A 23333-nucleotide genomic window follows, 5' to 3' on the forward strand; every position below is an offset into this window, starting at 1 on the left:
ATAAGTGTCAAGTGTCTGAGGCCGGATTTGAACTCAGGTCCTCCTGACTTCAGAACCAGAGCTCTATCTACTGCACCACCTAGCTGCCCTGAAATGCCATTATTTTAAAAAGTTTTGGGGCCCCAGGTAAGAATCTCTGGACTAAAGGATCTCTAAGGTATCTCCTAGCTCCAAGATTCTGTGGGCATTAAAAAAAAAAAAAGGTAAATGGAAATCACCCTTTTGGGATACATTTGCTTTTTGCCATCAATTTCTCTTTGCTGTCATGTCTGGCATTTGGGATATATTGAGCCCTTTCAGAGAGATTAGACTAGGTGCAGGGTAATTAACCAGGTCAGATGGTGTCCCTAGCACATGGAGGCTTCCCAGGGTATTTGATCAGATAGCTTGGGATAAGAGATAGTTGTGTTTTGTTTGGTTTTGTTCTTAAAAGTATTTAACATTTTTAAATTCCTAAACTCTCCAGGTTGTCACTTTGGATACACAGATTGTTGATGATGCTGAGTTACAGAAATTTTCAAAGGTAAGCATTATTTGTAATATAAACCTTAAAAAAAATTGTTTTAAATCTTTAAAGCTTTTCCTAAAATATTGGAAGAATCCCTGCTGATGAGACTCCTTGTTGTGATGTATTTCCGTATTCTAATTTTTTCCAGTCCTCTTCTGCCTGGATTACCTTCAATTTCACCCGTATGCATCATATGTCTTTTATCTACCTATTTATATGATGTTGCCCTCCTTAGAATGTCAGCTCCTTGAGGGCAGGACTGTTGTTGCATTTCTTTCTGTTCCAAGTGCTTAGTATAGGGCCTTGCACGAGCTGTTGGTGTTTAATAAGTTCTTGTTGACTTTTTTTTTTTTTAGCAAGTCCTATGACTCCCAATTGTTTTTAAGTTAGTTATTTCTGAATATAGGTGTTCTCCCCCTTTTCTCCTCTAGAACTGAAACCTGGCTTGAAACAAAACAAAACTTGTCAGCATAAACAATTAATAGAGTGACTTTATCTGATAGAATAGGCAACAATTCTCTGAAATAGTGCCCTGTTTATCTTCCTAAATAAAGGAGGAATATTTCATGATTGATTCTCTTGAAATCATATTTTTTCTTTTAAAAATGTAATTAAATTTTTAAAAATTAAATTTTATTTTTTTCAGTCATTGAAAATCTATCTTCTATCCTTTTTATCTATTTCCCTTCTCCTAATTCCCTCCATGAGAACAAAACCAAAACCCCTATTATAAATACATATAGTCAAGCAAAACAGATAAGATATAGAGGGAACTGATTGAAATTTATAAGAATCAGAGCCATTCCCCAGTCAAAGAATATGAAAAATCAGTTTTCAGAGGAAGAAATTTAGGCAAGAAAAGCTATATGAAAAAAAATGCTCTAAGTTACTAATAATTAGAAATGCAACTTAAAATAACTCTATGTTCCCCCCCCCCCCCACCACATGCATCAGATTGAGTCACCTTTCTGTCAGGAAGTAGGGAGGATGTTTGTTTCTGGAACTGTGGTTGATCAGAGGGATAAAGTCTTTGAAAGTAGTATTTTTTTTTTCTGTGTTGCCACTATATATTCTTCTCTTGGTTCTGTTCATTTCACTCTGCTTCAGGTTATATAAATCCTCCTAGATTCCTCTGAAGCAACATTCTTCTTCATTCCTTCATCATTTCACAATAATGGTCACCTCTTTAGTTTCCAAATCTTTGCCACTGGAAAAAGATCTTTAAATATCTCTGTACATTTTTCTTCTCTCTTTTATGGGGGGGATATTGAAATAATATTGGTGTCACTGGGTCTGAAAGCAGGCACTATTTAATAAAAAGTGGTTATACTAATTCACAGATCCACAAAGAATATATCTATGTATGTATCTTTTTCTGTATTTCCTCCATGTCCCAGTTTCTGATTTTATCACCTTTGTCAATCTGATGCATGTGCAGTGGGACCACATAAATTGCATTTCTAATTATTAGTTATTTAGAGCACTTTTTCATATGGCTTTTGATTGCATGAATTTCTTCCTTTGAAGACTGGTTGTTCCTATTCTTTGATCATTTATCAATTGGGGAATGGCTTTTATTCTTATGGATTCAAATCAGTTCCCTATATATCTTAGGAAGAAGAAATTATTAAAGGAATGTGTTGCAAAGATTTTCCCCTCTTGACCAGCTTCACTTCTGATTTTATCTTCATTGATTTTGTTTAGGCAAAAATTTTAATTTAATATAATAAAAAAAAATTAACTCCTTTGATCTTTATCTTGTTTGGTCATGAATTTCTCTTATCTAGAGATTGCTCATCTAATTGGTTTATGATGTCAGCTTTTGTTTCTAAATCATGTACCTATCTGGAGCCTATCTTGATGTATGCTGTGTCATATTGATATAGATCTAATTTCTGCCAGATTGCGTTCCAGTTTTCCTAATAGTTTTTACTTTTTTTAAAAAATATATTGAATTCTTACCCTCAAAAGCTGGGATCTTTGTGATTATCAAATATTAGGCTTCTATGCTTATTTGCTTCAATATATTTTATGCCTAATCTCTTCCCTTTATCACCCTTTCTGATTCTTGCACAGTACCAAATTGCTTTGTTGATTACTGTTTTATAATATAGTTTGAAATCTGGTACTTGTAGGCCCCCTTTCTTCCTATTTTATTCCACTATTTTCTGCAGGATTCTAGACCAATTTTGTTCCTCTAGATGAACTGTGAACCATATACGCTTATTTTTTTACAATTAGACTTTGGCTTCATTTTTATATTCTTTTCAATTACATTATTACAATCATTATGTATTTTATTTTTCTGATTTTCCTTATTTCATTCAACCATGTAAACACATCTTCCCATATTTTTCTGAATTTCTCATGCTTGTCATTTCTTATGTCCACTCCCCCCACCCCAAATCAGTTCTAATCATATACCACAGTTTATTTTCAGCTATTCCCTAATCAATGAACCACTTACTTTCTTTCCAGGTCATTATTCTTAGGTTGTGGTTCTTTCTTATAGATTATAAGTTCCTTGAGGACAAGGGCTGTTTTCTTTTTTCTTTATATTTCCAGTGCCTAGCACAATGCTTGACCCATGGTAGGCACTTAATAAATACTTGTTGATTGATTTATTATAAAAAATGCTGGTATGATGATTTCAGTATACAACATAGGTTTAGATGACTTTATCTCTATAACCTACCAAAATATTTGTATATATATATTACCAAAAGAGTTATAAGAGAACTTTTTGTGGTAACAGATCAATATCTATCTATCTATCTATCTACATATAGCATGTATGTCTTTCAGAGTCTTAAGTGTTTGTTGAGATGTTAAGAACAAATGTCAAAACAAAAGACTTTCTAAAACTAGGAACATTGCAGGTGAATGATGTAGGAGCCCAGCCTTCCAGAAGTAGAGGGGGAGCAGCTCAATTTTTTACTTTGATTACCTGCCCTCCACTGCAGAGGTAGTGTCATTATGAGTTTTGATTTCATTCTTTAAATTATTTTATTTGGCATCTTGTAGAAATTTTAAACCTAATTCCAAGTTCCAAATATTTAAACATAAATCCATTGTGGACCAGATGTTGACATGCTATAAGCCAGCCACAATCTGAGTCATGGAATTGGGTATACTTCCAAAAACTTATTTTGGTTGCTTTTGTAACTAGCAACCAAAAGCAGGAGTTAAGCACTGAGTTTTTCCTCTTGGTAATTTCAAATTAACCAGATTGTAAATTCTATGTCATTCTCTGTAACCAGAGAATCAGAGGCCACAGGGATGGAAAAGCCCTCTAGGTTGGAAAATTTTATTTTACCACCAGTGGGAGTAGCAAATGGAGACTTTGTTTTCTGCCAATGTTTTAGAAACAAATCATATTGTTATAATTCAGTGGAACTAATAGGTAGAACTGGGCTTGATCTCATGTGCTTCCATGTTGATAGTAGAATGAACAGTAGATATAGACATGGAAGACCTGTGTGTATGGTTTTTCATAACCTAGTGAGCTTCTCTAAAGGCCCAGTTTACTCATCTATAAAATGGGGATATTTGTGCCCACCTCAGAGAGTCATTTTTTTCTAATTAATATTTTTCAGTTATCAAGCATTTAATTTGCCTCTCTCTTACCTCTTCCCACACCACTTGAAAGAAAGAAAAAAAAACAAAACCCTGGTGATATCATCATAATCAAGAAAACCAAATTCCCATGTTGATCATTGCAGTATCATCATATGTTTCATTCTGCTAATGTCTATTACCTTTCTGTCAAGAGGTGGGTAGCATTCTTCGTCTAGAATCATGACTGATGATTAGGTTGATTCAAAATTCCTAAGTTTTTCCAAATTTGTTTTTTTTTACAATGTTTCTGTTTTTGTATAAATTGTCTTTCAAGTTCTTCTCAGTTTTCTCATTTGCAAATTAGGAATATTATCCCTCTCTGTGACCACCTCAGAGGCTTCTTTTAAAGGGTGAATTTGATACCACATATGTAAAAGCTTTGAAAATTGTAAAACACAGATATTAATACTAAAAATTAAGTGTTTTCTATCTATAAGATGTTTATAGAGACATATTTGACCCTTCCCTCCATTTAGCATCTGTCAGGATATGATAATCTTCCCCAGTTATGTATGTGGAAGGTATTTGTGGTTTAGAAGATAATCCTATAGAGGTTTCCCCCCTTCCCCCACCTTTTTTTTTTTCCTCCTAGGCATTATTCTTGCAATTTAGGTAGCTTTCTCCAGAGGTGGATATCCAACAGGGAAGAAGGGATATGCCACACAATCCAGTAAGCTACTAATTTTTGACAAGGATGAAAGTTTTTACTAAAATAAAAAAGCATAGCAATTAACTTTGATCTACCAGTTATTAAATGCATATGTAAAGGAGGGAGCCATTTAGAATAAAATAGCTTGCAAACATATAAATAACATTTAGCACTTTCTTTGCATAATTTCAATTGTTCTAATCCCTATATAAATTAATCTTGGTTTTCATGACAAAAATAAAGATGAAAACAATTTCTGACTTATTCTGAACTTTTTTTCTTAGAATGAGAAGCTATCTGGGACTTAGGAGCAACTTTGTACTTGGCTCTTGGGTTTTGGGTCTTCATGACAGTTTTGCATCAAAATCCCTTTTAGTTGAATTTCAAATGCTTTTGCTCTAATGAGCAGGATTGACTTTAAAAAAAATTAAAATTTTTTTTTGTTACTCTAAATTTGACAAATACCAATACATTTGAGAATTTCCATATACAAAAAACAAAAAAAAAAAGAGGAGAGGGAATTGTGCTTGAAAATATGGGAAAGTATATACCATATTCAACATGTTATTTTTAAAACCATCCTTCTTTACATGTGCATTATATTATTTTAAAATGCATTTTTATTGATGTCTTTTGTTTTTCACCTCACCTATACTTCCTGGTGTCCCCTTCCCCTGTTTCCCTGGAGAGCCACCTCTTACTATAAAAAAAGAAAAAATATATAGTTCAGCAAAACACAATGAAAAAGTCTGATCTCATTATACTATTCTACATTCATTGTGCTCTGCTTCTACCAGGAAAGGAGGGAGGCCCCTTTCATGCTCCTTCTTTGGGGGCTAACCTTGTTCATTGTATTTTCACAGCATTTTTTTCTGTTTTTCAGTTGTCCTTTCCATTCACATTATTTCAGTCTTTGTGTGTACTGTTTTCCTGGTTCTAATTGTTTCACTTTGCTCCAGTTTGTATAAATCTTCCCATGTTTCTCTGTATTCTTCATATTTGTTGTTTCTGGTTACATAGTAAGATTACATCACGTTGATAAACAACTTCTTAGGTTGTGATTCCCTAGCTGTGTGGCAAAAGTTGTTTGCTACCACAGAAAATACTGGTCTACTGTAAATATTTGAATGAATTGGAGAGTTTTCTTTTTATTGTAGCAGGATTGATTTTTAACTGCTCTCTTAAGATTTCTCCAAGAAATGACTCTACATATAGTTTTCAGTAGTGAATTTTTCAAAGGAAGTGGAAGATAGGGGGAAAAAATGAAATATGGTATGTTTACACCATGTCACATTGTCACTGTCTTTACAATCAGCAGAAGTTACATACATGATTAGTTTTCTTTAAGTTATGGGATAGCAAGTCTTAGTGGTTTCCCATTCGTCAGTATCACTAGTGTTTCTTTATTAACCTATCTAGGCTTCTGGTATTTCAGAACCTGATCCCTTAATGAAGTAAAGGAGTTAGGAGTATCAATGTCACAGACGTACATACATGCAAACACACACACATATGCACACACACACACAAGTAGCACCAGCAAGAAATAGTGGTTTCCTCTGTTACTTGTGGTTAAATCTTTTTTAAAAAATTTACAAAACTTTTTTGTTACATTTTAAGTTCTGAACTAACTCCCTCCCTTCCTCCCAACAATCCTTTTTTACTCTAGATAGATATCATGTGAGACAAGAAATGAAAATGTGGCTTTTGAAAATTTTGTTGTGATGACTCAGATATTTGTTAGCAAGAGATAGAGAAATGGCAGGATGAGGAACTTGGAGCTTATGTGGATGGATGCCTCTGAAGTAGGAAAAGAAAGAAGACAAAGGCAATTGGAAAAGAAGAACGTGAGGAAATTTATGTGAATGAAGAGTAAGAATAGCTGTTGGTTAACCTAGTAGAGTACCTAGTTTAGGGGACTCGGGTCTTCGATTCGATGAAGGAAAAAAGCCCCTATGTTGGGGTGTCAGTGATCCTTAGGGTACATCTGGTACCTGTGGAGCCCTTTTCCCTTGAGGCCCTGGAGGTTAATAGTGACTGGTTAGTTGGTGATTTCACCAGGACTGAATGGTTCAGGTTTAGTTAAGTGAAATCACGCCTGGGTCAGACTTACTTGGGTCTTTGTAAAATGTGCGTGTGAAGGTAGAAGCGTGTGGTGTTTGATCACAGCTGTAAAAGAACCCGGGTTCTACGTCATAAACCCAAGGCATCCTTGGCTTGTCTCTTGCACCCCTTCCACGTGGTGTTCTGTTACCATGTCTTGCTCCTACCTTCATGACCTCTGTCAGGTGCATTCCCTGCTGGCCCTGGTGCAGGCCTTCATCACCTCACACCTGGACTATTATAATAGCCTTCTGTTTAGTCTACGTGCCTCAAGTCTCCCCCCAGTCCAGTCTGGCCTCTACTTTGCTGCCAAGCCCAGGTCTGACTGTATCACCCCCTACTTAGCAAACTCTAATGGCTCCCTATCTCCTCCCAAATCAAATGGAGAATATTTTGCTTGGCTTTTAAACCTATCATGTCTTGGCCCCTTCCTTTTTTCCCCATTTCCTTATATTTATCCCTCTCCACACTCTCGGTGATCCGGCCACATTGGCTTTCTTGCTATTTCTTACACATAAAACTGAGTTGGATACAGCATATTTTAAAGCATTTGGCAAGACCATTTTTTCCTATTAAGCATCACTGACCAAGATGGGAGAAAATAATGGCCAGTGAGGGCCATATAAAATAGCAGTTTCTGTTTAGGGAGAAAGAGGAAGGATTGAGATTCTGTACATTAAATTTTCCTTCCACCTTTCAAATTAGAAGTAAGGAGCATGAAACATTCAGACAATTCATTAATGCTAAAAAGTATAAGTTTCATATTATGACCAATTAAGGGACTGAGAAACATTCAGGGGCAGGAGAAGGTGAGGGAGAGAAACATCCTGGTTCAAAGATAAGGAAGCAAGCAAGGAAGACTGAAGGAGAGGGAGTGGCCAGCATTCCTCCTCCTGACCTCCATTCTGCAGCGACAGATCGATCACACACTTCGCCAGCCTTCCCTCCCATCCAACAATCTGCCCAAATTGCTTTCCACCCTCTGGCAGCTCCAAATCTCTACCAGCCAGGCTCTTGCCTAAGACCCCATGGTGGAATCCAGGGACATGATGCAGTTGCAAGGTTGCTGGAATTATCGTTCAATGACCTGGGTTTGAGTGTTGATTTTGCCACTTACTAACAATGTGACCTCGGGTAAGTCACTGAAGCTCCCTGGACCTCAATTTCCTCATCTGTAAAATGAAGGGGTCAGATTACAAGGCCTCTGAGGTCCCTTCCAACTCTCATGCCTTCCCTGGCCAAAGCTGGGCCCAACCCTGGTGCCCTCTTCTGCTTCCTGAGCAGCCGAACTTTGCTGCTGAATATATATGAAACCTTGCATCCTTATCCAGTCTGACCTGAGGCTCCCAGAGGACGGCTGCTCCCTTTTCCTTCTCCCCACCCTGGAAAAGATGGACATTTCTTCCTTGGTCATCATCCGGGGAGTCTCTGAGAATGTGGTATCAGGAGGAAGAGCTGAGCTGATGATTTCCCAATGAAGGGCAAGAGCACGTGGGAGCTCTCCCAGGTATAGAAGCAACTCAATTTGTTGATCTTAAGGATATTGAGGGTGAACGAGAGGCAGATGAATGGCACGGCAGGAAGAGCACCGGGCTTGGAATCAGGAAGACACGAGTTCAGATCTGACCTTACCTGTGTGACCTTTAGCAAATCACATAGCTTTTTTGTCTGAGTCAGTTTCCTCATCTGTTAAATGGGAAAAAATAATCGTACCTACCTCACGGGGTTGTGGTGAGGATCAAATGATTTGTAAAGCACTTAGCACAGTGCCTGGCACATAGTAGGTGCTTAATAAATTCTGTTTTCCTTCCTTCCAAGAACACTCAATATTAGAACATTTGCTTTGGGCCACCTTGAGGTCTCTATTTCAAGTAGACTAATGGACCGTTCACATTTGCTTGCCTTTCCCTTAACCATAATTTGGTATTTTGGTATCTCATTGGGATTTGTCATGACACACACAGCTGAGCTTTTATAGCTCTTTTTAGCTGTGCCAAGTACTTTACACATTTTCTCTTTCGATTTTTATGATAAGACCTGGACTTTAAGCCCATTCTACAGATGAAAAAACTTGAAGCTTAGACAGGAATTGGCCATGGTCATATGCTTAGTCAGCATCTGAGGTGGAAGTAAGACCCAGTTCTTTCTCATTCTACATGTTTCACTCTCTCCACTACTTTGCTGTACTTTCATACTCCCTCCAGGTCCTCTGATCTTTGGGAAAAGATGAGGCAATGCCCCCATTCCTCCTCTTGCCCTTTTCTCTCGAGTTGAAGAATCTCAGAGTTGGGAGGGACCTTACGGACCATCTAGTGCAGCCCCAGCCAGACCCAATGTGACGTGCCAGGCTCTGACAGCAGCAACAGCAATAACAGTGAGCATTTCTATAAGGCTTTGTCAGTTTACAGAATGCCCTCAAGGAAATTTTTTTTTTTAAAGCAATTGGGGTTAAGTGACTTGCCCAGGGTCACACAGCTAGTAAGTGTCAAGTGTTTGGTCTGAGGCCAGATTTGAACTCAGGTCCTCCTGACTTCAGGGCCAGTGCTCTATCCACTGCGCCACCTAGCTGCCCCGAGGAGATATTTCTAAAGCACTTAGCGCTGTGTCTGCCACATAGTAACCACGATCTAAATGTTAGTTATTATTGTTATCATCATCATTATTACAAATAGTATCTCATTTGATCCTCACAACAACCCTGGGAGGTAGATATTATTATTATCCCCATTTTAAAGATGAGGAAACTGAAGAAGACAGAGGTTAAAGGACTTGCTCAGGGTCACACAGGAGTGCATGATCTGAGGCAGGATTTGAATTTAGGTCTTCCCAACTTCAAGACTTAAGCGCTGGCCACTCAGCCATGCCGCTCTGCTTGGAGGTCTGTAGTATGAGGTGGAACCCACTGCCTCCTGGGGCATCTCTGATAGCCCCCACTCTTAAGAAGGTTTTCCTGGCTTCAAGACACATTTGCCTCTTGTGAGCTTCTACCCTTTGCTGTTGGCCTGCCCCATGGTGCTAGGCAGAGCCAATAGAGTTCCTCTTCCTAAAGAGTGCCCATCAAATGCTTGAAGACAGCTGGGTCTAGAATCTGGGAGACCCGAGTTCAGAAGTGACTTAAATCCAGCTCCAATCACATACTAGTTTTGTTCACTGTCTGCCTCAGTTTCCTCATCTGTAAAATGGAGACAATGATAGCACCCAGCTCCCCAGATTCTTGTGAAGATCTCATGAGATCATATTTATAAAAAGTGTTTACCACAACACCTAGCACATAGTAGGTGTTATATTAATGATTACTCCCTTCTGTTCTCCTCCTTCCCCTTTTCTAATACCCGATTTCTGTTACATTTTCTTCCTGCGATACAGACCTGAGACCCTTCGCTGTGCTGGTTGCTATTTCTAGATGTTGTCCTGCTTATCGGCATCATTCTTAAAGTGGGGTGCCCAGAGCTGAACCCAATGCTCCAGTTGTGCTGGATACAGTAACATTACCTCTCTCTTGTTCCTGGAAGCCAGGTTGCATTGGCTTTTTGTGGCTATCTCATCATACTTCTCACTCAGTCTCCTGATTTACTAAAGCCCTTAATTTTTTCAGAGAAACTTTTGTTTAACCGTGAGTGCCTTTGCTCATCTCACCTGTGTGACTCGGATATTTTTGGTCCCATATGTGAGACTTTCCATTTAACCCTAGTGAATTTCATCTTTGATTCCACTCTCTACTTTCCTCTATCAAGGAGTTTTGGGATCCTGGCTGTGTTAGCCAGTCTTAGCTCTCCCTCCCAACATGGTGCCATTTGCATATTTGATAAACACGTCCCATCCCTTTGTTTTTCCAAGTCATCCACGGAAAGCAAAATTTTTTGATGTCCTTTGCTGCCAGGGTTGTTTAAGCCTCCAAAAATGGAGAATGCCATCCTTTGAAGGCCTCATGCATTCATTTATTCAATGCATCCAATCCTTGCAAATTAACATTGTTACCTCTTCATACGCAGGAATCCTAAATGAAGTAGGGGTGAGATACACACATACACACACACCATAACAACAGCAACAACAACAACAACAAAAAATATATATATATATATATATATACACACACACATATGTATATACGCATAATTTTATAAATAACATAATGAACACATAATATATAACATTATATATCATATGTATGTGTGTGTGTAAATATTACTTTGTAAACCTTAAAATACAGGAAATGACAAGCATCTGGAGGGTAGACACTGTCTTACTTTTGCATTTGTTTCATCAGTACCTAGCATAGTGTCTGGATACAGAGTAGGTATTTAATAAATACTTATTAAGTTGACTAAATATAAATTATTATTATAGATAATGGAAAGAGACTTATGAAGTGGTTGATGTGTTGAGATACTAAAAGAATATGAAGGCAAATGAATATGCTTATTAGGCAGTCTTATTAGGCTTCATATCCCATGAAGCCCCAGAAAGATGAATGTACTTGGATTCCCTTTGGAAACTTACATTAGCTAGTTCTGTTGATAATGTATAGATTTCAGCAATATCGTATACCACCTTCATGCCTAATATCACTGGACATGAAGCCCTGTGGTTTTGCATGAATCCCATTCAGAGGGGGAGGGTAATATTTCCACCTACCCATGGAATTGTCTAGAAGAGACTCCCTGCTTCTCTCTTTTCTTTGGAGAGACCGCACAATTGATCGTAGATTTAGAACTGGAATACTGTGATGATAAGAGAAATGATGAATGGGATGATTTCAGAGAAAAAGGAAAACTTATATGACTTGATACAGAGGGAAGTGAGCACAACCAGAACTTTTCTTACAATAACAAAAATACAGGAAAGAAACAATGTTGAAAGCCTTAAGCACTCTGATCGATGCAATGACCAACTACAGTTCCAGACTGGTGATGAGTGCCTGGCATATACTAAATGCTTAATAAATGTTTATTGATTGAACGATCGATGAAACTTGCTACTCTCCTCCTGATGGAGAGGTGATGGACTCAGGATGTAGATTGAGACACGTATATTTTCGGATGTGGCCAATACTCCAGGAATTAGTTTTAGTCAACTCTGTGTGTTTGTTAGAAGGAAGGTATTTTTCCTTTCCTTTTTCCCCTTCCAGTTGTTGTAAGGTGAGAGGGAGGGAAAAATGAAATTGAAAAAAATATTGAAAGAAGGTGAAGAAACCAAGGCCTGTAGACTTTCAACGGTTTGCCCAGCATCAGAAAGGGAGCCAATAATGTGGGGAGGATTTGTACCCAGCCTCTTTGGCTCTCCGGCTGATCCTCTGAGCTTGGAAGAGTATACAGGTTGGTGGGATAGATTGTAAGAATAGAAAGTATCAGTCACACCTTATTATCTGAAGTAAAGAAAAGAAAGAAAAGAGTGTCTGGCCCAATCCATAGCATTAGGTTGCAGAGCAAGAGGCGACCTTAGAGGTATGGCCTCTTCAGTGAACAAATTGGGAAAATGAGACCTCCACAGGGAAAGTGAAGTGACGTGCCTATGAGAGAGACTACCTTTTGGCTTTCTTTGTATCCCCAGAAATTAGCACAGTGCCTGGCATATAGTAGGTGCTTAATAAATGCTTGTTGACTTGACTTGCTCAAGGTCACACAGATCATTGTAGTTGAATGATGGATGATCTGACCCCATATCACTCAGCTGCCGGCGGAGAGGACTGCTGCTTAGGGAATTAGATGCTCTAGTCTCTTCTCTGATGCTGTCATTCTCTCCCCCCCAGGAGAAATACATTAAGAAAGGTCTTGGTGGTGGAGTCATTGAGCAGTGTCCGTATTGAAGGAGCTGGTGGTGGAAGCACGGAAGGGAGATTCAGGTCAGGGGAGGGACTGGGTGCAGTGTTTGGCCTTGCTTCGGTGCTGGGGTACTGAAACAGAAATTGCCGAGAGTAGCAGAGTTCTTTCTCTTTGTGCTGCAATGCCTGTCTCGTAGAAAGATGGATGACACGAGGCTAGTGTTAGTTCTTCTGCCGGACCCCCTACCGTCAGCAGGATTTCCACCCAGCCTGTGGGTCCAGGTGATGGATTGGCCTGAGCTACTCTGACACCATCTCCCCCATAGTCTTGTGGTCCATCAGTGAACAAAGCGCGCTGGCTGGCAAGCATTAGCGGGTGAACTGCCATTCCTGATGCATTTCTCTGAGTGTTCTAGCCTCTTTCGTTTTGATGTACTGCGGTATTGGAGGGCCCTTAGGCCAGTTGACATCCTCAATATTTATGGAGTAGCTGGAGGTTGGATTTCTCTGGATTGGATGGGGAGGAAAGAAGGCCAAAATTTATATAAGAAAAGTGGAAGACCAGAAAAGGCATGAAATTTGGAAACCCTAGGGGAGTGGTGGTGGCAAAAACCAAGTCAACAAGCATTTATTAAGTACTTACTGTGTGCCAGGCTCTGTGCTCAGTGCTAAGGATTCAAAGAAAGGCAGAAATCCAATCTCTGCCCTCGAGGGGCTCACATCCCAATGGGGGAGATAACATGCAAACAACTATGTACAAACAAAATATAGACAGGATGAATTGGGGGAAATCTCAGAGGGAAGGCAATAGCATTCAAGGGGATTCATCAAGGCTTCTTGTCCTTAAGATATGCAAAATGTTTTACATGTGTTATTTCATTTGGTCTCCCAGCCCAGGGAGGTAGGTGCTATTATTATCCCCATTTTACAATTGAGGAAATTGAGGCAGATAGAAAGTTAAGTGCTTTGTCTACTGTCATCAGCTCCTAAGTGTCTGAGGCTGAATTTGAACTCAGATTTTCTAGTGTTCTATCTACTGTGTCCCCAGAATTCTTAAGCCACTGACTTTTTTGAGAAGAGTGATACCAGTAGACATGATTCTGAGACATATTATCTGGCCACTTTTTTTTTTTTTTTTTTGCTAGGCAATGGGGTTAAGTGACTCGCCCAGGGCACACAGCTAGTTAGTGCTTTGTGTCTGAGGTCAGATTTGAACTCGGGTCCTCCTGACTTCAGGGCCGGTGCTCTATCCACTGCGCCACCTAGCTGCCCCTTGTCTGGCCACTTTTGGAGAGGCAAGAGTAGAGCATCGAGCCCTGGACTTAGAGTCAGGAAGATCTGGGTTCAGATTCTGAGTCAGACACAGCTCCACGAAAGTCATTCTTTGTGTTTGTGTCCGCATCTATAAAATGAGGGATTTGGGCTTATGCTCTCTAAGGTTCCTTCCAACTCTAAAGACAGACAGTCTAGGTCATGACCAGTGACAAAGGTCAGGTCTGGCTGGTTGTCAGGATAGTAGCAAGAGATGGGAGGGACAGAGGCCATCCTACTTGGCATCTGATTGTGTCGCAGAGAAAGGCAAGATTTTCAGAGAAGCAGCTGGTGATGACAAAATGGGACGACTAGTTTCTGTTTGGATTGTTTGAGCACAAGTGTAGTGGGACGTGAGTGAGCCCTCCATGGTCTGGGCATTAACCTCTGCAGACTCCCTGTGACTGTGCAGATGACAGGAGCTGGGGGCAACTTGGGACGTAGAACAAATGAAGAGGGAGGGAGGTGGAGACAGCTAAGGAAAAGAACCAAATAAATGAGTGAAATTTTGTGTCCTGAAGAGAATGGTGGAGATTATATGATTAACGTAGCTGAAGTTCATCCCTCAAACATCTACATCATGATAGGATTGATACTTTATGGTGGAAGGGCTGCAGGTTGTCAGAGAGACTTCCTCTGGCTTGAGGCGGCCAGTTTGCTGGACTCCACACTGTTTCAAATGTGTCGTTTCTTCTATAAGGTCATGAAATATGACAAATATTGTTTATCTTTAATTCTGGTCCTGCGATTTCACCATTGGGAACTTCCTGTGGGGAAATTCACTCAGTTGATGCAGATCAATGATTCATCAAGAACTTACTGTCTTGGTGGGTTTCTGGAGAGTGCCCAGGATGGCAACCACCGTGTGTCAGAAGAGGGACTTGAATCCAAGGCTGGCTCGCCAACCACTGGATGACACTGCCTCTCCTAAAAAACCATTACTGCATTTGAATTCACAGTGATGTAAAAAGCTTGTCTTTTGAGACTAGATGAGACAAGCAGAGTTTTGCCTGTCAGAACCTGCAACATTCACACCCAGCAGAATTTTCAGATTGATCCTCAAGCTCCCCAAAGTTCCCCATGTCTGATGCTCTTGAAGAATGGGCACAAGGGTCTGAGGGTAGTGTACATTTTGATGAACAGATCATTTTTTCGAATTAGTCCTTTCACCTTTGGGCATTGGGCTGCAACCTTTTATATCTGGGCAGATGTTTCATGGGGTGAGCCCTAAGTGTTTTTATGATTGGTTTCCCACAGCTGCTGCCGATCCACACTCTGAGGCTAGGAGTGGAGCTGGACTCCTTTAATGGGCATCACTACATTTCTTCCATCATGCCTGATGGGCCAGTGGCCCCACTCAACCTGCTGAAGCCTGAGGATGAACTGCTGGAGGTGAGCTCAGGAAGAGAAAAAGCAGCTCAAAGACATGGATTGGATTGGGTAGCCCCCAAGGTCCCACACTTCTCTGATTCTGTAACTGATCTCTTCCCATTGCTCATCAGCCCTGTCTCCCCTCCACCTAGAGATTGTCTTTTCTTGGAATTTAGTATGAACCATTGCAAGTGAAATGTGACCCATTTATTGAGCCTGTCAAAGGAGCTGCCATCTTGGTAAAGTGGGTGCAGCCCATCTTGTCTGGTATATGTGTCTTGTCCACATTCTCCAACAAATCCTTTATGGAGACTCTACCCAGCATTCTAGAGGCCTGCCTCTATCTCCTTCTCCCTTTTCACTGTCTTTCCCCTTTTCCATCTCTCTTTATCTCTGTGTCTCTTCATCTCCCTTTCTCGCCTTCTCTCTGTTTCTTCCTCTCCCTTCTCTGTCTCTCCCTTTTTCCATCTTTCTCTATCTCTCCCTCTTTCCTTCCCTCCCTCCCTACACCTTCTCTGTCACTCCTTCACTCTCCTTCTCCTTCTTCCCTCCCCGCATGTACACACAGATGAAATAGACACAAATAGAGACCACTTGGTCTTCCCATCTGACTTGCAACCAAATCCTCCTATATTTGTTGTCTCCCTTCACTTAGAATGTGAACTCCTTGAGAGCCGCAACTGCCTTGGTATCCTTCCATGTGGAAAGGACAGCTTTAGCTACGGATAGAGTTAATCGTAAGCATGTAGTTAAGTATAGTTAATGAAAACTGTCCGGAACATCAATTGAGACTGATGTAATACTTGCAGGTCTTTTAATGATCTGCTACTTAAATTAATTGTAGTTTTCATTCTGAATTTAAGAGCCAGATAGAAGGGAAATTTGCATCTACTCAGCAGAACAGAAAAGCCAGATTTTTCATGAAACATCCAGACTCTACGTGCTCAGCCTGGACCTTTCAAGGCTGTCCTACTTGTCTGGCCTCCCTTCTGTTCCTTTCTATTCATTTTTTAAAAATGATTGTTCAATGACTCTCCTTTCTTTTCTTTTTCTTTCTTTTGAAACTCTCCCTTTTATTTCCCACTCTGCTCCCCCTCCCCGCATTGAAAAAAAAAATAGCACCATTGAGTCTTTGACCTCTGGGACATATGCCCTGGAGTGGTATCTCTAGGTCAAAGGGTTCAGTTGACAGTGACAGTTTAGTCAATGTCTTGGCATAATTGCGAGTTGCTTTCCAGGATGGTTGGACCACTCTCTTCCTAAACCCTTTATAGTCTGGCTCTCACCCTCATCAATCAACTGAAACTTCTCTCTCCAAAGTTACCAATGGTTTGTTAATTGCCAAACCCAGTGGCCTTTTCTCAGTCCTCATCCTCCTTAACCGCTCTGCTGCCTTTGATAGTGTTGATCACCTTCCTCTTCTGGATATTCTGTCCTCATTTTACAGATGACGTCCAGGGGTGTTCAGTGGCTTATTCAATGATACACAGATAGCAAGCATCAGAAATAGAATTTGAACTCAGCTCCTCTGCCTCCGGGGCCATTATTCTTGACATTTTCTCTCACTATGGTAGTTTTTCCTCGTCTTCTACCTCAGTTTGCCCTTTTGTTGCTTTTTCTTCCATATTTTCTCTCCATACTCATTCTTGAATCTCCTAACCACTAATCCATCTCCAGAGAACCACCAATGGGACCGTTCGGAAACCTCCCACTTTGGTAGCCTTTTTGTTAAGGAGCTGGTAGGATCACAGGCTCCCTGATGTAGAGCTGGAAGAACCTCAGTGAATATCTGGTCCAATCCCTCTTATTTTACAGATGGGGAAACTGAGGTGCAGGGAGGTTCATTGGCTTGCCCCTGGTCATCAGAGGGAGGATTTGAAGCCAGGGCCTCTGTCTCTAGTATTCTTTCTACTATAGCCCATTGATTTTTCTTTGCCCATGGGAGACCAGCTTGAGTGGTAGCCTCCCTTCCTTCCTCCCACTTTTGATTGTTCATATGCTTGGGGAACAAGACCAGCGATGACGATGGGAGCTCCAAGATGGTTTCTGGTTTCTAAGCGCTCCTCTTGCTTGATATTCTCCTGAAGATGTTAACAAGTAGAAAAGTGGGATTCTATGGTTCCCTCCTCGATGCTGCCTTCCAGAGGTGCCAATGATCTCAGAGTGTGAGGCTTCAAAGGGGACGGCAAGCAGGGCTGGCCAATGCTCCACTTCCTTTGCTATTCCATCTCCAAAGCAGCTTATGAAGAGACCCAGTCTGGTAGCCCAGGGTTAGACGTTGTAAGCAGTGAGCTGCCCTGATGGTGGCCTCAGCCCTGGAGGGGCTCATAAGCCCAGACCTCCTGGCTAATCAGTCCCTGAATAACTGAGATTTGACGGGGCTTGGGACAACATTATAATCTCAAAGGGAAGCCTTTGTGGAATATTAAACATTTTACAATAAAAACTGGCCGCTTGAGAACAACTTAATAGGCAGCTCGTGTTAGGCAAATGGAATTATATGTATTGTAAGTCTTTTAACCCTCTTATTTAAGACCAAAAGTGTATCTAAAAGTTGTTGAACTGAAAAAAATTTTTTTATTTGCTCCATAGAGCCCAGAATCTGAAGCAGGCATATGCTTTGAGTTTCAAACACTGGGCCAAGCTGCAGACCCAGGAAGCTATTTACAGCAGTTATATAAATCCCCCAGGAAGGAAATTTATGGTGAGGATTGTGCCCCCTTAACTCAGGCAAGTAAGGAAGACTCCCAGGCAGTGCTGTAATAATTGGAGACAAGTTAAATGAATAAGTAATGAGATAAATAAATATTTAAATGTACACTAAGATAAAAACCTAAAATGTGATGTTATAATTTGTTACAGCAAAATGCTGCACATGAAATACTGCAGCTCAGCAAATAATTACTCCTGGGTGCTCAGCATGGGGATGTACGTTGATGAACAGTGACCCAGAACCTGACCTCAAGGGGCTTATGATCGAATTCAAGGAGAAACAGCAGGCATAATACTCTGCCCTTGTAAGACCATTTCTCAGGGATTGTATTCTTTAGGAAGGATGATAATTAGCTGGAGAGCATGCAGAGGAGGGCCACCATGATGTTTGTCTTGGGGATGGTAGGGCCTTGAGTCTGTGTCCTCTGAGGATTATCTGGGGATTTTGAGACTAGGGAAGGGAAGGCTCTGTGTGGGAACAAGATAGCTGTGTGCTGCACCTTTGATGGACAGTCATGAGGAAGAGGTGTAAGCTTGGTTTTCTTTGGCCCCAGAGAATGGGGAGTTGCAGAGGTGTGGAGAAGCAAAGAGGCTTGATGTCAGGAAAACCTTCCTGAACAGGAGCTAGAGAGGAAGAGTGGCAGAGTGGGCTCAAGACCTGGGTTCCAGTCTGCCTCTGGCACATCCTGGCTGTGTGACCTTGGGCAAGTCACTTAAATCCTCAGTGCTCCCAGACCAGTCTCTTGGACTGTAAATTGCTGAGCACGTGCTGACCAGCACTGGGAGAGTGAGTTTCTTTATCCAGGAATTAACCAGTTAGCATTTCAGTGCCAGGCTCTGAGCTAAATACTGGGGATACAAAGAAAGGCAAAAAGCAGTCCATGCTCTTGAAAAGCTCCCAGTCTAATGGGGGAGACGATAAGCACACAATAAGTACAGTTGAGATATATCCAGGATAAATAAGCAATAATTAACAGAAGGAAAGCCCTGGCATTAAGGAAAAGGCCTTCTCTAGAAGGAGGAATTGCAGCTGGGAAGCCAGGAGGCTGAGATGAGGAGGGGGAGTGTTCCAGGCATGGAAGAGAGCAGAGAAAACGGGAGAGCCTCCTAGTCAGTGAATAAACGTGTGTCAGCTGCCTGCTCTGTGCCTGGCCCTTTGCTGAGCCCTACAGATACAAGGAAAGGTTTAAAAAAAAACCCACCTCCCCTGCCCCAAGGAATTCACCTTCTAACTGCAGAGAAAACATGCAAATATGTACAAACAAGATCAATATAGGAAAAAGTGAAGAAAATCCACAGAGGGAAGGGGCTAACATTCAGGGGAGATCCTCTGTCTCTGAAATCCTAGGTAAAGCCCCTCCCCTCATTCCTACCCGGAGCTTCTCTCAAGTGGACGGGGCTGCCCCTGGGGGTGGCAGCTCTCTCCCTGGGTAGGTTTGCAGAAGAATCTGGGTGTCCACTCGCCGGGGATCTTACATGGGGGATTTCTATTCAGGAAGCAGTTAGACTAATAGTAATCCAAGGTACCATTTATCTGGTGCTGTTGGGTTTGTAAAGTGCTTTCTATATGCTCTCTCACTTGGTCCTCACAACAACCCTGTGAGGTAGATGCTATGATGATCCTTGTTTTATTGATGAGGAGACTGAGTCTGGGAGAAGGGTCACACAGTGCCTGAGGAAAGACTTGAACTCGAGTCTTCCCTACTCCAGGTCCAGTGCACTGTCCTCTGGGTCAGATCCCAGCTTTTTAGGCATCGAAGGCTTCCCGTCGCCTCCCCAATCTGTACTTCGCCTCCTCCTTGCGTTTGTCAGGAGCCTCGGGACGTGGTCCAGTTCTCCTGCCACGGTTAGATTTCTCAAGTGTGCCAGTGAGTGTGTGAGTGTATAGCAGAAGCTGATAGCTTTGTAAATAATTAAGGGCTGGGGGAAGTGTGTCTGGCTCAGGGGCTAAGTTCCCGAGCAATGATAGGCCCTTGAGAGAGCCTTCTAGAGACTATTGATCCATCCCTAGGCCTGCTGCAGGCATTAGAGCTGATCTCCCGTTTGCTACATAAATCCTTGGTCTCCTAGGAAAGGCACTTAACCATAAACACAGTCAGTTGTAGACATTAGCATGGCAATGAAATTATGCAACTCCTCAGAAGAAAACTTCCATGACCATCAGCAGGGACATTTGAATGGAGAGGAGGTGGAAAACAGCAAATATTCTCATTGTGAACTGGGGCTTATTTTGGCATTCAAGGCCCAATAACATTTTCCTTTGCCAAGGCTGTTTTCTGAACAGTCTGGGGTCACTGGAATGGCTGTGGGTTCCAAGCCTGACTTGGACGTTCTTTATTGGGGTCATCCCCAGCAGACCTGTTCCCTTCTGTGGGCTCCTGCAACACCCCCACCTGTAATCCTAGATCAGGGGTTTTTGGGAACAGTATAAGCATTTATGTAGTGCCTACTACGTGCCAGGCACTGAATGAAGAGATTATTTTTATTTTACAAATGTTATCTTATCTGATTTCCACAAAAACCGGGAAGGGAGGTGCTATTGTTAACCCCCATTTTACAGCTGAGAAAACATAGGCAAGAAGTGAAGTGAATCACCCTGGGGTTACAAAGCTAATAAGTATCTGAGGTGAGATTTGAACTCAGGACTTCCTGACTCCAGGCCAAGTGCTCTTTGCCTGCCTCAGGTTTTTGTTTTTGTTTTTTTGGCTAGACAATGGGGTTAAGTGACTTGGCCAGGGTCACACAGCTAGTAAGTGTTATGTGTCTGATTGCCTCAGGTCCTTGACCTGGGATCTGTGACCTTAAAAAACAGACATTTTAATAACTCTATTTTGATAGAATTTATATCTTTGCAATCCTGTGTACTTATTTGGTGGAATTAAACATGTGATTCTAAGAAGGGACCCACAGGTTTCAACCTGCTCAGGGGATACATAATGCAGAGAAGCTTGAGATCCCAGGTTCTAGAGGTTCCTGTGGCCTCTTGCAGCGCTAAGATTTGGGGCTTCTACTCTTGTTTCAGAAACTTTGTTTAACAGGGTATGTGACACTTGGTCCTTGCTGTCCCTTCCCCCTCTTGTTTTCTAACACCTTCTTCATTCCGTGATGTCCTGCCTCTCGATTCTCTTGGACCTCCACTGATTTTTCTTCTATTTAACTTTTAACTTGCTTTTCAATGAATTGGAATACTGACAGCCTTCTTGGTGTGGTGAATAGATTCCTGGCCTTCAAATCAGGAAGACCCGAGTTCAAATCCTCACTCAGATACTAGTATGTGTTCCTGGACAAGTCACTTAACCTTCTTTTACTCAGTTTCCTCATCTGTAAAATGAAGATAATGATAGCACCTACGTCCTAGGAGAGTCATGAGTATAAAGTGCTTTGTACATCTTAGAGCTCTATTTAAATATTAGCCATTATTATCTAATAATATTGCTGATAAAATTCGCAGATGAGCTAAACCAGGTTGCGAGTAACTGATGGGCTGCAAACCTGGCAGTGAATGAGGGCTATCTACCCTAAGCATGTGAAGACTTCCTCTGGCAGAATGGGAGGATGAGAACAATTTGTTCCCAGGGCCATGAAGGCGACTGAAGCAGGCGCTGTGGAGGGCTTAGAGCTTGGTCAGCCGTTGGGGATGCCGTGGTCATCGCTGCATCCCAGCCCATCGCCTGTCATCTTGACTTTTGTCCTGCCACTGGACTTGGATGACTCAGGAAGAGAGATTGAGGCTGATGACTTTGTGCAGCTCTGCCTCACCTAAATCTGGTTGATGCAGGAGGCAAGACGTCTCCCTGTCATGCCAGTGATACTCTTTGATGACAAAGGACAAAATAACAAAAAAACCAACAATAGCTATTACTACTTTGTTGTAGTTATTGCCTACAATTTGCTTTTTTTCACTCTTCATCAGTTGATACAAATCTTCCCATATTTTCTCTGAACCTATCATACACGTCGTATCCTACTGTATGATAATATTCCGTTGCATTCATGCCCCATAGATTTTTCAGGCATGCATTCCCCAATTGATGGGTATCCATTTGTTTTGTTATGAGGTGTCCTGAAAGCTATAGGGCAGTTTAAATGTACAAAAACTTTTGTAGCTTTAAACCACTTTAAGTGTTTTGCGATACCCTATATACATGTGGAGCATTATTCCAGAATGGTACAAATAAAATCTTTGCCCACAGATCTAAAGATAAATTAGAAGCTATATCAGTAGGACCTTGTTTTCTTCCTAAAATCTCAATATTCTCAGAAACCATTCCTTTGTAAAGCAGCCTCTTATAAACTTCCATAAACCTTATGTCTTTCTCCTGTGATCAAATTACAGACTAAAAAATTAAGAAAAGATGGCCTTTTTTGTTTTTTTAAGGAATAAGTTAAAGTTGCTATAAATCCATTTGAAGAGGCTGCTAGAACAGGAAGACCATCTGGGGCTGTTGAATGCATTAGTGGATGTCTTGGGGTCTTGCCTTATCATTCAATAACTAAAACTTAATGGATAAAAAGATTTTGCTTAGCAGGACTTTTTCCCTCTGAACTGCTAATTGTACTCTTGTATGTCTCTCTTATATAAATGAATTTTAGAATCCTTCCCAATGCACATTTCCCATGTCTCTTAAACTTTCAATACAATGTATTCCAAACTCTTTAATGGACTGAAATGCTTATTTCCAGCTTCTTTCTGTTATGACAAGTCCAAAAGTGTTTTTTTTTAACCTTGGTCCATTCTATTTTGACTTAGATTTTAAAAATAAGCCTTTTGGTTTGTATGACAATCATCCCCATTTCTAGTTAGAGCCCTCCTTTTGACATAGAAAAACAATTAAACAAAAGCATCTGCATCTGACAATGTATGCAACATTTTGCCCTGGTATACCTCCACCTCTCTGCTCTTGATAAACTTTGAACTTCACTCCCAATGGATCTGAGTGCCAGCTTTTGAAAGCTGTTGAAGCAGAAAAGACAGAAACAGAAAGGAATTGAAGACTACATGTTATATTCCCCACTTCTGCCAACCCCAAAGCACTTGTCCAGAAAACAATCCTCCTGGGTATTTTAAAGGCATGGCAGACTTGGAAATAAGATGTTACCTGTATTCTTTATTAATTTCTGAAAGCCTTCCTTGGGTGTCCTTCTTTGGAAGTGTGTGCACTTCTAAAAAACTAGCATTTTAATGACTACCATATGTCTGTCTATTTATGTATCTATCTGTATCTTTAAGGTTTGCAAAGCACTTTAGACACATTGTCTCATTTTATCTTTGCAACAAGCCTGGAAAGTTGGCACTC

At 41.0% G+C, this 23333-nt stretch overlaps 1 protein-coding gene across 5 annotated transcripts in view; it reads left to right on the top strand.

Moving 5' to 3' along the window:
* Positions 1 to 23333, top strand: part of PATJ (PATJ, crumbs cell polarity complex component) — a 332827-nt gene that overhangs the window by 60731 nt on the left and 248763 nt on the right. For all 5 annotated transcript variants that reach the window (XM_027852793.1, XM_027852795.1, XM_027852794.1 and 2 more), the window contains exons 14-15: positions 467 to 523; positions 15211 to 15345. In XM_027852793.1, coding sequence (XP_027708594.1) covers positions 467 to 523; positions 15211 to 15345 — 192 coding nt within the window. The remainder of the gene's footprint in view (positions 1 to 466; positions 524 to 15210; positions 15346 to 23333) is intronic.

Source organism: Vombatus ursinus, unplaced genomic scaffold (assembly GCF_900497805.2).
Source record: "Vombatus ursinus unplaced genomic scaffold, bare-nosed wombat genome assembly UNPS02009824.1, whole genome shotgun sequence".
Lineage (NCBI taxonomy): Eukaryota > Metazoa > Chordata > Mammalia > Diprotodontia > Vombatidae > Vombatus > Vombatus ursinus.